This window comes from Macaca fascicularis, chromosome 2, assembly GCF_037993035.2.
Source record: "Macaca fascicularis isolate 582-1 chromosome 2, T2T-MFA8v1.1".
Taxonomy (NCBI): Eukaryota; Metazoa; Chordata; class Mammalia; order Primates; family Cercopithecidae; genus Macaca; species Macaca fascicularis.
In genome coordinates, this window is record NC_088376.1 from 151,799,010 (window position 1) to 151,816,865 (window position 17,856).

At 56.3% G+C, this 17,856-nt stretch overlaps 1 protein-coding gene across 13 annotated transcripts in view; it reads left to right on the forward strand.

Annotated features, from left to right (window-relative positions):
• HDAC11 (histone deacetylase 11) overlaps positions 1 to 15,073 on the forward strand; it is a 28,133-nt gene extending 13,060 nt beyond the window's left edge. For 5 of the 13 annotated variants that reach the window (XM_015445354.3, XM_045385709.2, XM_045385710.2 and 2 more), the window contains 7 exons: positions 5,307 to 5,423; positions 7,040 to 7,082; positions 9,401 to 9,477; positions 10,543 to 10,605; positions 11,558 to 11,654; positions 12,778 to 12,956; positions 13,152 to 15,073. In XM_015445354.3, the coding sequence (XP_015300840.1) occupies positions 5,307 to 5,423; positions 7,040 to 7,082; positions 9,401 to 9,477; positions 10,543 to 10,605; positions 11,558 to 11,654; positions 12,778 to 12,956; positions 13,152 to 13,367 (792 nt within the window). In that variant the 3' untranslated portion in view covers positions 13,368 to 15,073. The remainder of the gene's footprint in view (positions 1 to 5,306; positions 5,424 to 7,039; positions 7,083 to 9,400; positions 9,478 to 10,542; positions 10,606 to 11,557; positions 11,655 to 12,777; positions 12,957 to 13,151) is intronic. The other 8 variants (XM_074033041.1, XM_074033040.1, XM_045385712.2 and 5 more) reach the window with 3 other exon arrangements.
• Positions 15,074 to 17,856: the final 2,783 nt, after the last annotated feature.

Sequence of the window (17,856 nt, forward strand, 5' to 3'; positions counted from 1 at the left end):
TCATTCACCCAGCACTGCCTTAGGTCGGATTCCCTAGGATGGTGGCTCTCAAACCCAAGCAAGTATCCGAAACACCTGGAGGGCTTGTTCCAGAAGACGGCTGGACCCCTCCCAGAGTTTTTGATCCAGGTTGTCTTGGGTAGAGACTGGGAATCTGCATTTCTAACACATTCTCAAGTGCTATGATGCTGCTGGTCTGAGAACCACATCCCTGGAAGCAGAGTCTGAGATGGTGCAGGCGATTTCAGATGAAATCTGCAAGAGGCATAGGCAGTGTGGAGCGGGCAGAGTGAGCAGCTAGGTACAGATGTGGGTTTGGAGATGTGGCCTCAGCTTGATTCCACGGAGAGCTCTGGGGTGTGACTGTCACCACAGGGTTGCCCTGCCCAGAAGCATGTGGCCTGGCTGTTACAGGCCCTTGTCAGTCATGGCTCTCCCGGGATGGTGCAGGTGAGGTGGCCTCCATCAGGAGAAGGGCTCTGGTGCACCAGCCAGAAAAGAGAATCAATGGCATGCATGGCCAGCACCTACTGTGTGCCAGGCATGGCCTCCGCACTGTCTGCACAGCAGTAAGCAGACGCATGCTGTCCTCCTGGAGCTGGCATCCTTTTGAGGGAGATAGATACTAATCAGGACAGTCTGTAGCCTCAGGGAGAAAAGTGCTATCTGGGAAGACGAAGCCAAGGTGTGGGCTCCAGGGGTCCCTGGGTGGGGGTATGTTATGTTATGTTATGTTATGTTATGTTATGTTATGTTATGTTATGTTATGTTTGTTATGTTATGTTATGTTATGTTATGGAGACAGAGTTTCACTCTGTCACCCAGGCTGGAGTGCAGTGGCGCGATCTCGTCTCACTGCAACCTCCGCCCCCCAGTTCAAGCGATTCTCCTGCCTGAGCCTCCTGAGTAGTTGGGACTACGGGAAACCACCACCATGCCTGGCTAATTTTTGTGTTTTTAATGGAGTCCAGATTTCACCATGTTGGCCAGGCTGGTCACGAACTCTGGACCTCAATTGATCCACCTGCCTCAGCCTCCCAAAGTGCTGGGATTATAGGCGTAAGCCACCAAGCCTGGCTGGGTGGGGGCATTTTAGATTAAATGGCGAGGATAGGCCTCTCTGACTGGTTTCCACCTCTAAGTCCTCATCCAAAGCCTTATTTTATAGATGAGACAGAGGCACAGAGAAGTGAAGTCTAAATTCACATACCCAGTGGCAGAACCCAGACTTGGACCGGTTTGACTCTGGGGAACTTCTGGGCCTGTCCACACCAGTCCTAGCCTCACCCACAGTGCCCTTGCCCAGGGCGAGACTATCAGGGAGCCCGACCTGCTGGCAGATCTGGGCAGTCCCACCGCAGCCTGCTGCACGTCCCAGATAAGGTATCTGTCAGCAGCGCTGCACCTCCCACCCGCCCCATCCACAGCTCCCTCCAGGGCTATTCCTGGAAGTGTTGGTCAGAAAGTGAATCTCCAGATGTCACCTGGTGGTGCCCTGAGCTCCTCCTACCTGCCACCTCCTCTGACCATACAGACCCTGCTCTAGCCCAGGCCCTCTTCCCTCTCCTCCCCTCACCCAGGGCCCCGCCACTAGTCCACCCCATCCGCTCTGTTTATTTCTCACCTTGGCCACTGATGGGTGGTTTTTCCTAGAGCAGTGCTGCCCTGTGGAACCTTCTGCAATGATAGAAATGCTCAGACCTGCTCTGTGCAGTCCAGTCGCCACTGGCCACACATGGCTCTTGAAATATGGAGAGTGTAACTGAGGAACAAAACTTGAATTTTAAAAATTTCGATGAATTTACAATCATTCGTAAGTAGCCACCTGTGGTTGGCAGCCAGTGGATTGGATGGTGCTCAGGTCTAGGGTGTTGGTAACCACATCACTGCCTTGTGCAGAAACCACTGCTGCACCAGGAGAAGGCCCAAGTGCCAGCCTCCTCTTCACTGCCGGAAACCTGCTGCTCCGCCGAGGGGCTCATCTCCCAGGAACGTTGGCACAGCAAACACACATGCTTTCTCCTGTGGGGGCTGGTCCCGCTGGCCAAGTCCCACGCATGCTCCTGGGTGGCTGCACCTGGTCCCTGGACCAGGTCAGGCCCAGTCTGTGGAGGATACCAAGGAACCTCTTTGAGGTTCTCAAGTGTGTCCCATACCACTGCAGTTTTGCAGAAGGTTAGTGTGTGTGACTTAAAAAGCAAAGAGGGCAGGCAGACTTCCTGACATCTCGGGGGAGCAAAGTTAGAATGGATTATTTGCCGCAGAACTTCTCAGAGCCTTTAGCATGCTAGGGTGCGCTGCGAATCTCCAGGAGGCAGGTGGCATAAGCTGGTGCTTCCCAAAAGACTTGCCAGTGGGTGCTTCCCAAACGACTTGCCGGTGGAAGCCTTCTTGAGGAGCGCTGTGCAAGACCCGTGGCTGTGGAGCACATGAGAGAATGCCTTTCTCGTGGTTGGTGTCCATGCTGGGCTCTTGGCTGCATTGTCTTCCAGTCTCTGTCCGCTGCTGGCTTCCCAGGGAGGGAGGGAGGCTGTGACTCCATGTGCTCCTTCAGCAGCTCGTTTGTTTGCTCACTCATTCATGGAAAACCGTGATTCCATGTCGGCCACACGTGGGACCTGTGCTGGGCAGTGGGATGAGTGTGGTGAACAAGAGGAGCTGATGACCTCGGGCAGGGACCTTCCTTCTCTGGGTCTGTCCCGCATCACACATGCATGCACACACACACGGACATACCTGTGCACACATGTATACACAACACACATGCACACACACACACTCATGGGTGTGTCCTGCAACTGTTCAGCTGTGCTGGTCCCAGCTCTTACACTCTCACCCCTTCCCAGGCCCTGCGATGCCTCCATGTTACAGCCAGAGGGCCTGGGCTTGTGGAAGTGGTGCCCCATGGGCACCTCTCCTTCCCGATCATGAGTGGGACCCTGCTCACTGGCTTCTCTACCAGAGTAAGGGAGTGATGCCAGCTTCCCCTGCCTTCAGCTGCCCTTACAGGCCTAGGCCGGTGGCCACGGGCATTTCCCAGCAGCCTGGTGCCTGGCACCCCTAGGACCATGACAGGAGGCCTCCCCTGGTGGCCAGGGCCTAAGCCATGAGGCCCCTCCTGGGGCCTGACCTAGGGTGTGTCCTGCCTCTTGTCCGGCCCCAAGCGGCCTGGCTACAGCACCTCCTGGCCCTCTGAGGTTTGTCCCCACTCTGCCATCACACCATCCCTAGCCACCCTCTCCCTCCCTGCTGCCTGCTCTCTGTCATTGAACATGCTCATGTTTCTCTCATCCTAAAACTCCTCCTCCTGGTTGGTGAACGCAATGGCCACACTTCCCACTTTCCTCTCATGGAATGTCTCCCCAGCTTTGGTGCCTCCCTCCACCCGCTCCTCCCAGCCACCCTCTCTCCACCTGGCCTCCTGAGCACTGCGCCTCAGGTCTTTCCACGCCTCACCCTGTCCCAGGGAAGCCCTTGATTGTCCCCGGGGGTTCTCTGTCTGGGCCTTGCCCTTCAGCGTGGGAATCCTGCAGTCCCAATCCAGCCCTTCACCTCCCACTCTCCCACCGCTGTTCTGAGCTCCAGCCTCACTTAAACCTCAGCTGTCTCACCTGGCTGCCCCAGGGGCTGACTTGGCCCATGGAGAGCAGAACCTAGTGCCATCTCTACCCTGCTTCAGGTTCACCTCTGAGTGCCATTACCCTCACAGGCCCCAGACTCGACACCTGAGCCCTCCACCCCTTGTCCCCACATGCTGCCGGCTAACACCTGCCCCTGTTACCACCCCAGACCCTTCTTATCTCACACTTCCTTCCTGGGGCTGCTGCTTCTCTATCCTTGTTCCCCTAATTGGTTCTCCTTGCTGCAGCTAGAGCAGCTTGAGATAGCACCATCTATGGCTCCCTACTGCTCTGACGACAATGTGTGAGCCTGTGCTAGCAGACCAGGCCCTGTGTGATAAGCTCAGCCTGCCCTGTTCCAGCTGCACTCACCTTCTCTGGATCATGGACTCACTTCTCTGCCCAGTTACCTTTTTCCCTTGACCTCCGCACCTGGATAACTCCTATTCGCTCTTCACCTCCTGCAGATGCCACCGCCTCCAGAAAGCCTCTCTAATAACCCCCACCCAGTTCTCCTCCTCATCACCACACTCATCACACTGCAAATAAGTGCCTGCAAGTGTCCTGGCACGAGAATGGGCCCACCAGTGCCCACCTGGGGCACCTAGCAGACACTTAGTAAATATTTACAAAGTGAGTGGCTCTGCCTTGCGTGGGTGGGGAGCAGGGATGCATTTTCAGCCAGGAGATGGCTTGGGGTTTGGGTGCAGCTGGGCAGCCAGTGCTATGGATATTTACCTGGTAGACTTGGAGGTCACAGGGCACATTCTGTCCTGATCTTAGTGCTGATACCTTTCAGGTACCCTAGACCCCCCAGCCCCAGCAGCTGGAGATGAGGGTAGTGCATCCCTTTTGCCAGGAAGGTCTGATTCCCAATGGACGAAGAGGCAATGCAGTGTGAGGGAGCAAGAGGCCAGGGCTCCCGTCCCAGCTCTGTCAGTGACTCATTGTGTGGCCTTGGGAAGATTCTCACTGCCTGGGCCTCAGTGTCCCCTTCTGTACAGTGGATGGTCTAGACCAATTATCCCAAAGCAGCAGCCTGCGCTGCTGACTTGGAGCCCTCTGCAGCTCCTGTTCTGGGCACAAGAGGGCAGCCAAGGGCCTCAGAACGCTGAGGAACCCTGGCCCACTAGCTTTAAGAAACGCATTGTAGGCCGGGCGTGGTGGCTCAAGCCTGTGGTCCCAGCACTTTGGGAGGCTGAGACGGGCGGATCACGAGGTCAGGAGTTCGAGACCATCCTGGCTAACACGGTGAAACCCCGTCTCTACTAAAAAATACAGGAAACTAGCCGGGCGAGGTGGTGGGTGCCTGTGGTCCCGGCTACTCGGGAGGCTGAGGCAGGAGAATGGCGTAAAAACCCGGGAGGCGGAGCTTGCAGTGAGCTGAGATCCGGCCACTGCACTCCAGCCTGGGCGACATAGCGAGACTCCGTCTCAAAAAAAAAAAAAAAAAAAAAAAAAGAAACGCATTGTGCAAACTGCTCTTTACTGAGCCCAGAGCTTGTCAGGAGCCTGGTAGGGTTGTGGCTCTGGCTCTCATTTCTACCAAAGGAAGTGTGCTTGACCAGGGAGTTCATCCAAGGGTACCTGGAAACTGTCCTCAAGGCATTTCCTGGGGATCTGATTTCTCACGGGTTGCCCCGGGGTGGGGCAGCGGAGGCCAACAGCCCCTGTCTTTTTCCGCAGTGGTCCTTTGCTGTTGCTACCATCACAGAAATCCCCCCTGTTATCTTCCTCCCCAACTTCCTTGTGCAGAGGAAGGTGCTGAGGCCCCTTCGGACCCAGACAGGAGGAACCATAATGGTAGGTGGGGTGGGGGGGGGCGCGGCCGGGCTGGGGGCTCCCATACCGCATGGTCCTTCTCACTTCCTTTGCCCTGGAATGCCCTCCTCCCACTTAGTAGTTGAACAGAATCCTAAATATTCCTCAAGGCTCGGCAACAATGACCCTTTCTCCAAAAGCCTTTTTTCCACATCTTGGGACATTAGCATTCTCATCGTTCTTTCTCCTATGACCTCCTATTGGTTACCGTAATTGCTAGTATATAATATCTCTCTCCACCCACCAAATCGGATACCCTAGCACTATGGCTCTAATGCACACCCCCTCCCCCTGCTAATTTTTTATTTTTTTTGAGTAGAGTCTCGCTCTGTTGCCCAGGCTGGAGTGCAGTGGCGTGATCTCGGCTCACTGCAACCCCTGCCTCCTAGGTTCAAGCGATTCTCTTGCCTCAGGCTCCTGAGTAGCTGGGACTACAGGTGTGCACCACCATGCCCAGCTAATTTTTGTATTTTTAGTAGAGATAGGGTTTCACCATGTTGGCCAGGCTGGTCTCGAACTCCTGACCTCAAATGATCCACTGGGATTACAGGCTTTGAGCCACCACGCCCAGCCCTAATACACCCAAAATTAAGATGGAGAACTGATCCTCCATGACTTCAGTGATGAATAAGGCTCCACCTCTCCCCCACCGTGGGTGTGGCAACAAAAAATCCCTGCAGCAAAATTAGGTTTCACATTGTGTGTGTGTTTTTTTTAAAAAAATGTGCCGCAGACTGCCTAGTTATTTGCAGATAGAGGAATGTTTCACATGCAAATGTATGAGGATCTAACCCAGCCCTGGGTCACTACCTACTGATCCCCTACTGTTCTGTTATCTTTGTAAATTTGTACTTTTTTTTAGCTTAGTAGAATATTACTGCCTGTCCCCAAAACTATGATTTCCTAGAAGATTTCAGTATTCAGTCTACTCTATTTCTTCTTTTGCTTGTTTGTTTTTTGAGACAGAGTCCTGCTCTGTCCCCCAGGCTGGAGTGCAGTGGTGTCATCTTGGCTCACTGCAACCTCTGCCTCCCGAGTTCAAGTGATTCTCCTGCTTCAGCCTCCCAAGTAGCTGGGATTACAGGCACACACCAACCTGCCTGGCTAATTTTTGTATTTTTAGTGGAGACAGGGTTTCACCATGTTGGCCAGGCTGGTCTTGAACTCCTGACCTCAAGTGATTCACCTGCCTCAGCCTGCCAAAGTGCTGGGATTACAAGCGTGAGCCACTGTGCCTGGCCCAGTCTACTATATTTCTATGAGCAAAACTTTGCCTATTTTCCCTTTGAAAGCCACGTCAAAATTATTGTCAGCTCATATGTGATGGATGATAAGTACTGTTATGTTTTCCAGTTTCCTTGCACAATTGCAAAGGTGCTTATGCACTGTACATCTCATATGCCAGCCAACCTGGCACTTACTTCCTAGACTGTTGCTTGGGGTAGGGAGTTCCTTCTATACCCCTACCTTGTAGCTCAGCTCATCCTTCCCCCAGAGCTGGCTAGAAGCAGTGTTTATGGAATGAGTGCATGAATCAGTGAATGAATGAGTGGAAGATGGGCTGCCTGTGCCCACTCACCCTCTGCTTGTCTCCAAAGGCGGGGAAGCTGGCCGTGGAGCGAGGCTGGGCCATCAACGTGGGTGAGTGCTGGGAATGTCCTCAGAAATGTCCAGCCATTGGTAGAACTGGCCTGAAAGGGGGCTGGAGGAGGGCAGGAGGATCCTGGAGGTGGCAGCTGTGAATTCAGAAGCTCTGGTGTCCCCTAGTCAAGTGGCCTGGAGGTTGATATGTAGCCTCCTAGTACCTGGGAGAGACTGACCAGTGCCTCCATCTGACGTGGGATCCTTGTCTAAAGAGGTCCCCGGGTGGCTCCCCAGCCCTGCGTTTGCACACTTCCAGTGGCAGGGAGCTTCCTCCCTTCCAGAGAGCCTGTGCCATCCCTGGGCAGCTCAGCATGGTCTGAAGCCTGCCTTGTGTCTTCCCTGAAGGACTCCACCTGTGTCCTGGGGCCCAGGACAGCCCACAGAGGCTTGGTCATGTTGGGTTGGGTGGGTATACCCAGGATCAATACCACCACCTTCTCAAGGGTCTGGAGGGCCCATGCTCCCTAGCCCCCTTGACTCTCCCACAAGATTGTCTCATGGGAGGGCTGCACGCGAGTCTCCCTTGTCCCTGTCATTGTCCCTCCTGTAGGCACAGCACTTGACGTTTGGAAAGCTCTTTTTCACCAGACTCTTTTTTTTTTTTTTTGAGATGGAATTTTGCTCTTGTTGTCCAGATTGGAGAGCAATGGCATGATCTCAGCTCACTGCAACCTCTGCCTCCCAGGTTCAAGCAATTCTTCTGCCTCAGCCTCCTGAGTAGCTGAGATTACAGGCATACACCACCACACCTGGCTAATTTTGTATTTTTAGTAGAGATGGGATTTCTCCATGTTGGTCAGGCTGGGTCTTGAACTCCTGACCTCGGGTAATATGCCTGCCTTGGCCTTCCAAAGTGCTGAGATTACAGGCATGAGCCAACATGCCCGGCCTTCACCCAGACTCTTATTTGAGCTGGGCATAATTGTCAGGCCTGTCTCACTGATGAGGAAATGGACATGGAGAGATGCCTACTGGCTTGTGTAGAGCCCTAAAGCAGGGTCCCCCAGCCTTTGGCTGTGAACTCTGCAAGGGAGAGGCCACCCTGGGCCACTGCACAGTTAGGGGGAGCCCCACTCTCTAGGAGCTTGGTTAGCATTAGGTCTGGCATAGTGGTGATGTAATGGTACTCTGCTGCACCCAACCCAACATGACCAAGCCTCTGTGGGCTGTCCTGGGCCCCAGGACACAGGTGGAGTCCTTCAGGGAAGACACAAGGCAGGCTTCAGACCATGCTGAGCTGCCCAGGGATGGCACAGGCTCTCTGGAAGGGAGGAAGCTCCCTGCCACTGGAAGTGTGCAAAGGCGGGGCTGGGGAGCCAGCCGGGGACCTCCTTAGACAAGGATCCCACGTCAGATATGGGAGTGATTTGTGCCCTGCGTGTCTACAGCAGGGTTCCCAGGAGGGCCCGGATGGCCCTCCCCATGGCAGGTGTTACTGCCTGGTAGAGGTTAAGAGCCTGGATCCCGATACACCCTGGGTTTGATCCTGGTTCTGCCATTACCTGGCTGTGTGACCCTGGGCAAGTTGCTGAGCTCCTCTGTGGCTCAGTCTCCTCATCTGTAAAATGGGGGTGGTGATACTAATGCCCCTTGTAGGGCTGGAGGGAATCTTCAGCAAGCTCAGTGCTCAGTCAGGTGTTCACTGTGGCTGTCGTCTCATCATTATGAGCCAACAATAGCCTCCTGGGGGGTGGGAGAGGCAAGTTCCTGGTATCCATGGGGCCAGCTGCCCACTCTCTGATGGATCAGTTGTTGGGCTCAACTGCAGAGGGCCCCTGCAATTCAGGCTATCCCAGGGGCTGCAGGGGAAGGGGTCTCTGTGGGCCCTGGGACTCTGAGGCTATGTCTCAGGGTGGAGGGGTGATGGATCCCGGGCTCTAGGGCCCTCCTCGTGGTTGTAGGCAGTCATGACCAGCAGAGGGTGCCCTTTCTGACCATCCGCTTTGGCCACTAGCAGAATCCGCGTGGCCCCCATGCCACCACTCCTTCCTGGTTTCGGGAGCCACATGGAGGCAGGCCCAGCTTGGTGGGGACAAGAAGCAGCTTTCTGCCTCAGGAATGATGAGCTCTCTGTTGCTTGGGGGTGTGAGTGGCACTGGGGACTTGCTGGGGACACCCTGAAGACGTGGCTGCCTTCTGGCCTGGGGATGGTGACTTGCCCCGGCACTCAGCTCGGTTTGCCAACCCAGAGTCCGAGGTGCCGGTCCCTGAGAGCTGAGCAGGGAGGATGCTGGGGGAGGTGAAGGGATGGAGGAGCTCCTGGACTGAGCCTGGGAGCCTGGCTCTGAGCAGCACCGCTCTCTGCCCTTCTGCAGGGGGTGGCTTCCACCACTGCTCCAGCGACCGTGGCGGGGGCTTCTGTGCCTATGCGGACATCACACTCGCCATCAAGGTGTGTCTATGAGCATGTGGGGTCTCACCTCCAAGAGCCCTCCTGGAATCCTCCCCACAGCTCCAAATGAACTGTGCTCACCCTGAATTATAGACAAGGGGCCTATGCTGGAGCAGGGAGGGGGCTTGTCTGGATTGCTCAGCCAGGCTGGAACCGAATCCAGATCTGACACTTGCTCTTCTTCCATGTTGCTTAGAAGGGTTGCCTGTGGTGGAAGGGAGTTATTCCAGCCTCCCACAGCCAGGGGATGAGACAGGGCCAGGATCTGCTGTATAACCACATATTAAGTTGTAGGAAGAAGGGCATGGCTGGCAAAGGGAGTAGGGAGTGGAAAGAATGATGGTGCTGATAGCAGCTGGCACTTCTGCATGCTCCAACCCGCGCTGTGCTCCAGGACTTACTCCCTGAATCCTCGCAGGCAGACGGGGCCCACAGAGGTGAGGGCATGCAGCTAGCAGGGGCAGAACTGGTGCTGGCCTCTGATCTGTGGGGCCCCACAACTCCCCTGCCACTCTGTGCCTGGCCTCGTGCTGGGCATCAGGAACAGGCTGACCTGTTCCTATGTGTCCCTGCTTTCACGGGGCACATAGACTGATGGGGGAGGCAGGCCATTAGAAGAAGGAGGAAGCACAGGAGACCTTCCTGGGGAGGAGAGAATGAAGGCTTCCTGGAAGAGGGGGCAGTTAGGACTTGGCCTTGTAGGATGAGGCAGAGGTTGGGGAATGAAGTCCCAGGGCTGTGGGGATTCTCTCCTTAACCCCTACACATTTCCTAGGGAATCTGGGAAAATGCAGGGCCTGAGTGACCCATTTACCTCCTGACCTATGACCCTTCAGGGTACAGGACATGCTCCCTCCTCCAGGGAGCCTTCCCTGACCACCACCTGCATGCACACATGGAGCCCCACAGCTGGCGCTGCACAGCTCTCCCTGGCAAGTGACATCTTTGCTGGGTGGCCTGATACCCACAAGCATTAGGCCCCCACCCCCGCCGTCAGGGAGTTGCTCTAGGGCTGGGTCCTCTGGCCTCCCAAGGTCCTCACATCTACCCTCTCCTCCCTGGCAGTTTCTGTTTGAGCGTGTGGAGGGCATCTCCAGGGCTACCATCATTGATCTTGATGCCCATCAGGTGAGTGCTCTGCAGGGGCTAGACTCTTGGGGGACCTGCCACCCCCAGTTCCAGAATCTCCCCGGGCCAGGAGAGTCTCCTCCTCATGTCCCCACGGCTCTCACGGCTTCTGTCTTCTGTCTCTCGGGCTACAAATGCAGGGTCTGTCTTTCTCGCTCTGTCCAGGACAGTAGGTCCTCCTCATTGCTCCCGAGGGGCCTCCCTCCCTCCTCCCAACTGCCTCCACATGAGGCTCTTCCTGAAGCCCACTCTGATGGGACTGCTCTCGTGTGCAGAGCTCTGCTATGGGTCCCCATTGCTTACGAATAATTTGGGGCACTGCCCCCTGCCCAGAGCTGCTGAGCACTGGCGACCTGCCCCTCGGGTGGATGCCCACACACATGGCTTGGCTCGGGCACCTGGGGTCGCCATTTAAGAACGCGGCGCCTAGGGAGTAAAGCATCAAACAAAGCAGAGGGTTACCCCCTCCTCAGGACCGCTAATGAGGCCAGTGCCTCTGGTCAGACAGGAAGGGTACCCGGTGGGCTCCGGAAGGCACCCCCCACACTGCTACTGCTATGGCTTTGTGCTAGTTGGGGAGCTGCCTTGGGTTCTTGTGACCCTGAACTCCTAAGCCAGGTTACATGTAGACAGTCCTTTATAGTTTGCTTTTCACATCCCTGATCCCAACCAGTCCCACCACAGACTTGAGAGGGCAGCAGAGCCGAATTTCTTCCTCTGTTAGGGAACCTAAGAGGCCTGGGCTTGCTCAAGCCCATGCTAGAAGGTGCCGGGGCCTGGTTTTAAGGTTGAATCCCAGCTCTGCTCCTTAACAGCCGTGAGACCTGCTGTCCCCGAGAGCAGGCCGTGCTGCCCTGGCAAATGAGTTTCCTGAGGCATGGCGGCGGGGTGGCGGAGCCCCAGCCTTGCCTAGGGCACCTGCCTGAGAGCGGCTACTGTGACCTCCCCACAGGGCAATGGGCATGAGCGAGACTTCATGGACGACAAGCGTGTGTACATCATGGATGTCTACAACCGCCACATCTACCCCGGGGACCGCTTTGCCAAGCGTAAGCTGCTGCCCCTACCCTCGTCTTGAGGGTGTCCTTGTGGGTGAGGCTCTCTCCTGAGTGTCTCCTGCCTGCCAGGCCCTGCAGAAGCCACTGCGGTGGTTCACAGCATCCCTATGAGGTGATCCTTTCCATTTTACAGATGAGGAAACTGAGACCTGGAGAAGTCACTCGACCCACCCAAGATCACATAACCCTGTCCAATAAACATGCATCTGCCTGGCAAAAAAAACAGAAAGGATGAAAGAAAAAAAAGAATAGGATAAATTTGAAAATATGAAATAAGAAATAAATTCACATAGGCCGGGCTTGGTGGCTCATGCCTGTAATCCCAGCGCTTTGGGAGGCTGAGACGGGCAGATTACCTGAGGTCAGGAGTTTGAGACCAACCTGACCAACATGGAGAAACCCCATCTCTACTAAAAATACAAAATTAGCCGGGCGTGGTGGCACATGCCTGTAATTCCAGCTACTCAGGAGGCTGAGACAGGAGAATCGCTTGAACCTGGGAGGCGGAGGTTGTGGTGAGCCAAGTCGCGCCATTGCACTCCAGCCTGGGCAACAAGAGCGAAACTCCATCTCAAAAAGAAAAGAAAGAAATTCACATATAACTGTTAAAATGAAAATGCATTAAACTCATCAATGAAAAGGCAGAGACTCTCAGATGAGATTTGAAGACAGGGCTGCCACCTCCACAGGTAGGGGACATTTTTGCACCAGCTGCGGTGAGTCTGGTGTGGATAAGTCAGCAGCTAGTATGGCCCAAGGAACCAGTTTCTCAACAGAAGCTCACATGTGCTGAGCCTGGGCTTAAGGGCAGGGCAGGGCAGGGCAGGGCGTCCACATGTGTAGCGAAGGCCTGGAGGAGGCAGTGAAATCTTACATTGCCTACACAGATCTCCACACCCCCAGGGCAGTGTCTCAGCTTCAATGCCCCTTCTCTCCTTTGAGTCCCCCTTTTTGCAGCTCTTGGTGCTCTTTTCAGCTTAGTTTTGGGTGGAATGAGACCGAGCAGTGCTGAATCCAACAGACCAGTTTCCAGTCTTGCCTGGTGTCCACAGTCTTGTCCTGAGCCTCAGTTTCCCTTCTCTATAAATTGAGGCCATCCATGTCTCCCTCCCAGAGGCCATCAGGCGGAAGGTGGAGCTGGAGTGGGGCACAGAGGATGATGAATACCTGGATAAGGTGGAGAGGAACATCGAGAAGTCCCTCCAGGAGCACCTGCCCGACGTGGTGGTGTACAATGCAGGCACCGACATCCTCGAGGGGGACCGACTTGGGGGGCTGTCCATCAGCCCAGCGGTACGTCCTGACTCTGGGGACTGTGGGAGGGTCTGCTCTGTGGACTCAGCGGCAGCAGGAAAGGTGGTCGGCCTCATGTCAGGGAGGAGATGGGCTGAAGCAACAGCAGTTTGGAGCAGGGCTGGCCCTGCAGAAGGACTTCCTGACACCATGGGGGTCTGGCCTGCCTGAGTCACCCTCCTCTTCCCCCAACAGGGCATTGTGAAGCGGGATGAGCTTGTGTTCCGGATGGTCCGTGGCCGCCACGTGCCCATCCTTATGGTGACCTCAGGCGGGTACCAGAAGCGCACAGCCCGCATCATTGCTGACTCCATCCTTAATCTGTTTGGCCTGGGGCTCATTGGGCCTGAGTCACCCAGCATCTCAGCACAGAACTCAGACACACCGCTGCTTCCCCCTGCAGTGCCCTGACCCTCGCTGCCCTGCCTGTCACTTGGCCCCGCCTATCCGCCCCTTAGTGCTTTTTGTTTTCTAACCTCATGGGGTGGTGGAGGCAGCCTTCAGTGAGCATGGAGGGGCAGGGCCATCCCTGGCTGAGGCCTAGAGCTGGCCCTTCCTCCACTTTTCCCTGCTGGAAGCCAGAGGGGCTCGAGGCCTCTATGGGTGGGGGCAGAAGGCAGAGCCTGTGTCCCAGGGGGACCCACACGGAGTCACGGGTCCATGGGTCGAGGGAGGCAGGCAGTTCACTGAGAATCGGAGAGGACAGGCTAGGTCCCAGGCACAGCAAGGGCCCTGGGCTTGGGGTGTTCTGGTTTTGAGAATGGCAGACCCAGGTCAGAGTGAGGAAGCTTCCACCTCCATCCTGACTGGCCTCCCTCCCTCCCCTTGGTCGTGGGATTTGCTGCCCTCTTTGCCCCAGAGCTGAAGAGCTACGGGTGCTGGTGTGGATGGCCCAGGAGGTGCTGCAGCTAGACCTCCAGGTGGACCTGGTTCCCAGGCAGCAGGTGGAAACCCTGGGCCTGGAGGTGAGGGGCGGTCAGGAAGGGGTACAGGTGGGTTCCCTCATCTGCAGTTCTCCCTCAGTAAAGCAAGGTCTGGACCTGCCTTCCCAGGCCCTTCTTTGGGGCTGAAGGTGGGAAGGCCTGCAGCCCCGGATCACTGCCTTAGCAGTAGTCTTGCCTGTTCAGTGCAAGGGGCAGGTTTTAGGGGAGGACTTCTTAGGTCAGGGACAGGCCTCAGCCCTGTTGTCTCCAGGGGGCTGCTGACCCAGGTGGGGAGGGGGCAGAAGAAGGGTGGGAGACAGCAGGCCAGGCTCACAGGTGGAAATCAGAGATGCAGGCTGGTGGCCAAGCCAGGTCCTGTAGGAACCCAGGCCCAGGGAGGGACCCAGGTACTGGTGAGGTGGGGCAGGGTTTCCCGGAGAGAGGGCAGTGAGGATCTCTATCCGGCCTGGGGGTTGTGAGCATAGGTAGCCGGGGCAGGGCCCTGGGTGGGACTGTGGCCTCCACTGGCCTCACCAAAGTGCCTGGGCCCCGATCCCTGTCCGTGCCCAGGGCCCCCAGGTGGGCTGGGTCTCTGGCCTTTTCCTCAGCCCTACTCATGGGGACATTCAGGGGCCTCCAGGAAGTGGGCGGGGGAACATCCACCCCTGCTAGCCAGCAGCTGTGGCCCTGACCAAATCAGGGGCTGGGGAGGGAAAGTGGGTCCGCTGAGATGTCCCTGCTCCATCAGCCCCCTACAGGACTTATATTCATCACAGTGAGGGGGGCTCCCACTGTCTCCCGCCCTCCCTCATGCTCCCTCTGCTGCAGGGAAAGGGTTCCAAGATCACAAATTGTCAACAACGCTGGCCTCCTGGACCAGACCCCGAGGCTCTAACAATGCACTCTGAGATCCCTACCCTTGCTGTTGGTCTCTGTCGCTGACTCGAGGCACCTAACATCCGTTCACACCCAACTCAGGCCAGCGAATTCTGGGGCTCAGCCACAGACATGATTTGTCACTGTTGAGCTTCTGTTCCTAGAGAACCCTAGAGGCTTGATTGGCCCAGTCTGCTGTGTGTGCTGGAGGTGAAGAATCCCGACCTTCTGGGGGTGGAAGGAAATGAAAATGGAAAGTTCTTGTGGTGCAAGGCCTGACGTGGGTAGCTGCTCAATAAATGCTAGTGTGTTATTCCATCCTCTGAGTCCCGTGGAGTTGGTAATGATTCCGATTTCACAGATGAGGAAACTGAGGCTTGGCAGGGGTGAGAAATTTGCCCCAGGCCACACCTCTCAGCAGATCTCAACAGTGGTAGAGCCAGGCTTGAATCCAGCTCTGCCAGATTCCAAAGTAAAAGTTCTCAGCTGCCTCACACTTGGCAGTGGGGTGGGGTGGGGGGAGTTACTCTCTGGACAGAGACGGGTCTAGGGTCCCTGGGGGATAAGGTCACGGGGTCTGGGACAGCCTGGGAACAGGTGGGCAGGCACAGCTGGGCTGTGATGGTGGCTCTGCACAGCAGGAGGGGGCCCTGGCAGGGCAGTGGGTGGCAGGGGCGTCTTCTAGGCCTGGGGTGCTTTTGGAGCACTTACAGGGATGGGCTGCCCCGAGATGAGGGTGGGCTGGGGTGGAGGGTGGGGTATCCAGGCAGGGGGAAAGGCAGAGCCTTGGCTGGGCAGAGTGACCAGAGCATCCCCAGTATGAGTGGCACAGCCTGGGTGGGGGGCAGGGTGGCCCCTTGAGGGTCAGGGTGCCAGGGACAAGGACGTGGGGTGGCAGGCCGGGGTCCCACCTGGCCCTGTGCTGGGTGTGAGGAGACTGATAAAGGCTGATGCTGACCAGGTGGTACTAAGGGCCAGGCCCTATCCAGACTCTGGCTGGGAATTGCATATGGAACTTTATGGTGCTCTGAGGTGAGAACTGTTTTCATGCCTACCTCACAGATGCAGAAGCGGAGGCAGGAAAGGGGTTAGTTACTTGCTGAGCACCCGCAGCCCCTAATTGGAGGAGTGAGGACTGGAGCCCAGGCCCCAGCTCCAGAACCTGTGAGCTGTTTCTTCCTTAAAGATGCTGGTGGAAGGGCTTGTCCTGGGAATAAGAGCCTCAGTACCTGGAAGGCACTCAGGATGCTGGGTGGCTTTCTGCTGCTCCCAGTAACTGTCAGGGTGACGGGGAGGAATATCCTGTATGTAGGTCAGGCGGAAGAATTGAGGCCAGGTGAAGTGTTTGGACCTGTTTGCAGGATCCGTGCATTTTGCTGTATGTAAATTACACCACAAGTTACATCAATCCCAGTGGAGCAGGTCAGCTTCATGAAGTGGCTGAGAAGTAGCACAGCAGCCCTGGGTAAGAGCAGGGACGGGCTGAGGACGACTGGCCATCAGACTCATGGTCTGGGGAGACCTTGGGAGGCATGACCTTGCACCATGCCTGGCCAGTGAGCCGGCTGAGGCTTGGGGAGAGGGATTTCATCTTGGGAGATTTCATCTTGGGCTCTGTTCTCTACGGAGTAGACGCAGGGAAGTTCCAGCAGGAAGCAGCAGTGCCCGGCTGTAACCTGGCCCCTGCCCGGGACCCACCCCTCCAGGCTAGGCTAATAGGGCCCCAGCGGGGGCAGAGGCAGGCATGACCATCCCTACCCTGCTGCCTCAGGCATAAACAAAGGCGGGTGCTGGCACGGGGCCCCTCCCTGCCTAGTGGGACTCCCAGGCAGACCTAAAGGAAGACTTTTATGATGCCTCCCTGGCTGCTCAGCCAAACGTTTGGGGTTTAGGGCCAGGAACTCCTCCAGGGCAGCCTGTCCTTGAGTTGGTTTCATTCAGCTCAGCCAGCACTGGCTGGGGACACCCTGCTCAGGCCCAGGGCCGACACGTGAGGTTCTGCACCACTCGGAGTGATGCTGTCACGTGATTGCTAGAGAGGCCCAGGGAGCGGACGTGTGGGCTCCAGTCTCTCCAGCCTGGCTCTGAGTTCTACCTCCTCCCCTCGATAGCTGTGTCTTGGTTTACTCATCTGCAAAATGGGAATGATATCATCTGCAAAATGGGGATTATATCATCTGCAAAATGCGGATGATAGCACCTACCTCCTAAGTGTTAGAGAATTAAATGAGTGAATGTTTGTGAAGGGCTTAAAGCAAGAGTAAGCACTCAAGCATGCTTGATTGTGGCTGTCGGCACTCATTATCACCATCATCACCACTACCATGTTACTGATGGGAAACAAACTCAGGTGAAATGGCTTGCCCAAGACTGCACAGTCGGGCAATGGCAAAGCCAGGGAATGCACCCACATCCATCTGACTCCAACACTGATGCCCTCTTCCCATGGCCAGGCCCTCTGGCAAATAGTGTCTTGGTGAGCATGGCATCTTGCACGCTGCCTGGACTTCCACGCCCTTCCCCAGCTCATACCCTTACCAGCAACCCTGGGAGAGGCAGACCTCAGCACCCTTGTCCAGATGAGACAGGGGCCCGGAGGGGAAAGGCAGTCCCACGGCCTCTCAGCGGTGGTGGCAGGGCCTGGTGGAGGGAAGTGTGGCACCTGTGGTTACATGGCTGTCTACTCAGGCTGGGGCCCGCAGAGACGGGCGCTCCCACGTCCTGCCCTGGAAATGCTGTTCAGCTGGAAAACATACACTGGGCTTTCTAAAGGGCCATTGGCTTTCAGCTTGAACTTTCAAAGTACAAAGTGAATTAAAAATAGTTATAAAACAAAGCAGGCAGCTGAGAAATGCATCATGGATTGGCGCATGCAGCTGGGGCTGGGGCCCTGGAGAGTACCTGTTCCACCTGCCTGTTCCACCTGCAGAGGCCCAGCCTGGGCGCTGCAGCTGGACAAGGCGTGCGGGGGTGGATGAGAAGGGAGGTGTCCTTTGAGGAGGCCTGCTCACCCTGGCCCAGTGCTGGCTGTCGGCGTTGTCGATTTGTGGATGGGGAAGGTAAGGCCCAGGGAGGGCTTGAGGGAGCCTGGCACCCCCTGG